Source organism: Trachymyrmex septentrionalis, unplaced genomic scaffold (assembly GCF_001594115.1).
Source record: "Trachymyrmex septentrionalis isolate Tsep2-gDNA-1 unplaced genomic scaffold, Tsep1.0 scaffold2, whole genome shotgun sequence".
In the NCBI taxonomy this organism is placed as follows: Eukaryota; Metazoa; Arthropoda; class Insecta; order Hymenoptera; family Formicidae; genus Trachymyrmex; species Trachymyrmex septentrionalis.
Window position 1 is genome coordinate 2674301 of NW_017305179.1, and position 3238 is coordinate 2677538.

Below are 3238 nucleotides of genomic sequence, written 5' to 3' on the forward strand. Positions count from 1 at the left end.
GATTGATAGATTAATCAGCCTTAATCTTAATCTTTAATTTTTTAAAAAGACTCCCCTCTTAAGAGGGGAATAAAAATTATGTCAACACGTACCTTCATAATGTTGGCGGCTATGGCTTCCTTCTTGGGGCTATCCGGGATCCACGGTTTTATAAAATCTTCATAAATGGTACCGGACACGGTGTTCAAACTGGCGCTCATAGTCGCGAGTGCAGCGCTCACCAGACCAGCTAGGAATAATCCCGGAAGTCCTGGCAGATGCCCAGCGACGTCCATTACATAGTACGGTAGAGTTTGATCGGTGCGACTTATCGACTGCTCAAACGACAAAAATTTATAATTTTCTGCGATCGAAATATCACACAATTACGTGTAATAAAACGTAGCATAACAGAAATATAAAAATCGACAAACACTTTCGTCTTTTAAACATTTAATTTATACATATAAATATCGAAACGCACAGTTTGTAAATACGTCATACATACTTTGGTCAGGAAAGGATCGCAATCATGATATTTCGCGAACATGATTAATCCAGTGAACACGCAGATCAGTTTGACAATTATCATTCCTACCGCCGTAATCGCCAGTCCGCTATGTATGCAGAAAACGAAAACGATTATATGTATATACTCGTACGTTATTTTGCTAACAAAGTTTTCCGGCTCTTTTAAAATTCGCTTTAATTCTTTAAAGGCGCGAGTTTACAATTTACAGGAATAGCTTGAAAGAGGCTTACTGTTTAGCGTCAATCTCTCTGGGCACTGACAGAAATCGCTGCACCGTACCTGGATGAATGCCGAGATGTCCGAGCCATATTATCGTCATACCTATAGTCATACCCCAAAAAGTATTTCTCGCGAACGGACTCGGATCCATGCTAATAAAGGAAGCATTCTTAAAATGTGGCATTAACAATTAATGAATTAATATAAATAATAAAAAATGAAGAGAAACTCTTTTTTTTTTATTCCTTTTTTATCTTACTCAAAGAAAATGAGACGACCGCCTTCGCCGGAAATCCTCCACACTTCTCCAACGCTACCAACAGACATTATCCCCAGTACAAGAACTGAAAAGAGTCCTCCGACGGTTACGGAAAATTGTATAGTGTCCGACCACACCACTGCCTTCAGACCGCCCTGCGTAATGAAAGCGTTTAATGATAAACGAAATATAAAATTTCAAAATTTACAACTTTTGTTCATTACTGTGTGCACGACGATTTTATACATACAAAGTGTCCGGTAATGACCGCATATACAATACATATATTATATAATCTCTCGTGGGCAGTAAAGCGGCCGACTAAACTGAATTGGAAGGTCCTCTATCATTTTGCAATTTTTGCAAATTTCTTTTTTTAGTTAACCAATGAGCAGAATGTCTCGAAAATCGACGTATAATTAAGACAACTTTAAGATGTCTTTAAGATATTTCATAAAGAATTTTGAGAAATATCTTAAAGTTGTCTCGTGCATCGATTTTATCCGCTTATTCTGCAATGTTTAAAAATTAATATTTCGTTAAATATTGCGAAAATTGCAAAATGATAGAGGACTCTTCGACTCAGTTCAGCCTGCTCTACCTGCCCAATAAGAACAGATTATGCATCATTACAAGACACTCTTCATAAATATAATATATTATATGTATATATAATAATATATGTAAATCTCCAAGTTTTTGCTGATCAAGAATAAATGACTCGAATTATAAAATCTCTTTTCATTCCACTTTAAAACTATATGGCAACGATTCTTGTTATTAATTTCAGAGACATTAACGTATCCAGAGGTATAAGATTGCGCTTTACCATTCACTTACAATGCTAGTATAAATGATGCACACGATACAGAGTATCGGCGTTATTGCGTGAACGCTGAAATTGCTGACTTGGGCGAAGGCGAGGGCAGGTACGTAAACGACAATAGGCAAGTACGTGAAGAGCGAGACAGTGAACAGCACTGAAGAAAGGATTCTGACTGGCCTGGTGAACCGCACCTCCAGATATTCAAAAGTACTGTTTAGTTGCAACTTGTAGAACACCGGTAGGAAAATGTAAGAGGTGATCACGGCAGTGAAAATTGCAGTGAAGATGCACGCGGCATACTGAGTTCCGTGATGAAAAACTTCCGTGGGGATGCCCAGCAAGCTGATACCCGAGATGTGGCTAAACAGGTATATGTATATATATATATATATATACTAGTATATATACTAGTATATATATATACACACACACACATACATATATATATATATAAAGCATTTTTTCTAGATATTTCTTCGTATAATAATGAAATATCTGGAAAAATGTAAATTAAAAGAAAAGAACCGAAGGGAATAATATTGGTCATGCGAGATATTTGGTATCTCTCAGATCTCTAGCACAGAATGGCGTAAGGTTCTTTCAATCCACTTGTTTATCGAAAAGAAGGAGTCACTGACCTAGCGATGATGCTCATTGCGACAGGAAAGCATCCCATCCGTTTACCACCCAGAAAATATTCCGTTGTACTGTCTTGCTTGCTGAAGAAGCCAAAGTACACGCCGATAAGAACGCTGACGAGCAGTAGCAGACTGAAGAGCGTGTAGTCAAGCCATCCGAACATGAAACGATTCAAATTCTCCGTTTCTTGGCTAAACGTGATGCCAGTGGTGAAGGGATTCTCCATTATTTTCTCCTCGTCTCTTGAATGAATTTTGAATGGATCAACGAATCAACCTTTTCCTACGAGTACCGAACGGATAATGCGATACGCGATACATATAGTGTGCTTCCCGTCCTTTGCGTCCGTCACCCCCCGATCTCTATTCATCTGGTGTAAAAAACAAGGAACAAACGCAATCTGGTATTGCTGACTTGCAAATATACCGTCACATGTATGTCATAATTCCACCGTGAGAGATTAATTTATAACCCCGGTACACATATGATAACGTAAGTAACGGGCTTTGATGACGAAACTGATATTTACTATTTAGTATCTTTATTAATGATTTTGGAGTAATTGGATTGGAATAAAAACGAAAAAGTAGAAACGTGTGAGAAAACGAGAGTGATGAACTGTACTCACAATCATCATTACGTACGTCGGATTTATTAAATCTGACAGGATTGTATTAGGATCGGTGCGAGAGATAATTGAAAGGATATTATTGGATTTAACTGTTGTACGAATTGACTACGTAAAGTGTGTGTGTGTGTGTGTGTGTGTGTGTGTGTGTGTGTG

The 3238-nt window shown here is 37.8% G+C and overlaps 1 protein-coding gene across 2 annotated transcripts in view; it reads right to left on the bottom strand.

Annotated features, from left to right (window-relative positions):
- The window catches only part of LOC108747398 (sodium-coupled monocarboxylate transporter 1-like), a 6651-nt gene that overhangs the window by 2732 nt on the left and 681 nt on the right, over positions 1-3238 (bottom strand). The window contains exons 1-6 of one of the 2 annotated variants that reach the window (XM_018484821.1): positions 2454-2887; positions 1830-2175; positions 990-1144; positions 742-882; positions 488-596; positions 93-314 (exon numbers count right to left, since the gene is read on the bottom strand). In XM_018484821.1, coding sequence (XP_018340323.1) covers positions 93-314; positions 488-596; positions 742-882; positions 990-1144; positions 1830-2175; positions 2454-2680 — 1200 coding nt within the window. In that variant the 5' untranslated portion in view covers positions 2681-2887. Of the gene's footprint in view, positions 1-92; positions 315-487; positions 597-741; positions 883-989; positions 1145-1829; positions 2176-2453; positions 2888-3238 lie in introns of those variants that run through there. The other variant, XM_018484822.1, reaches the window with a different exon arrangement.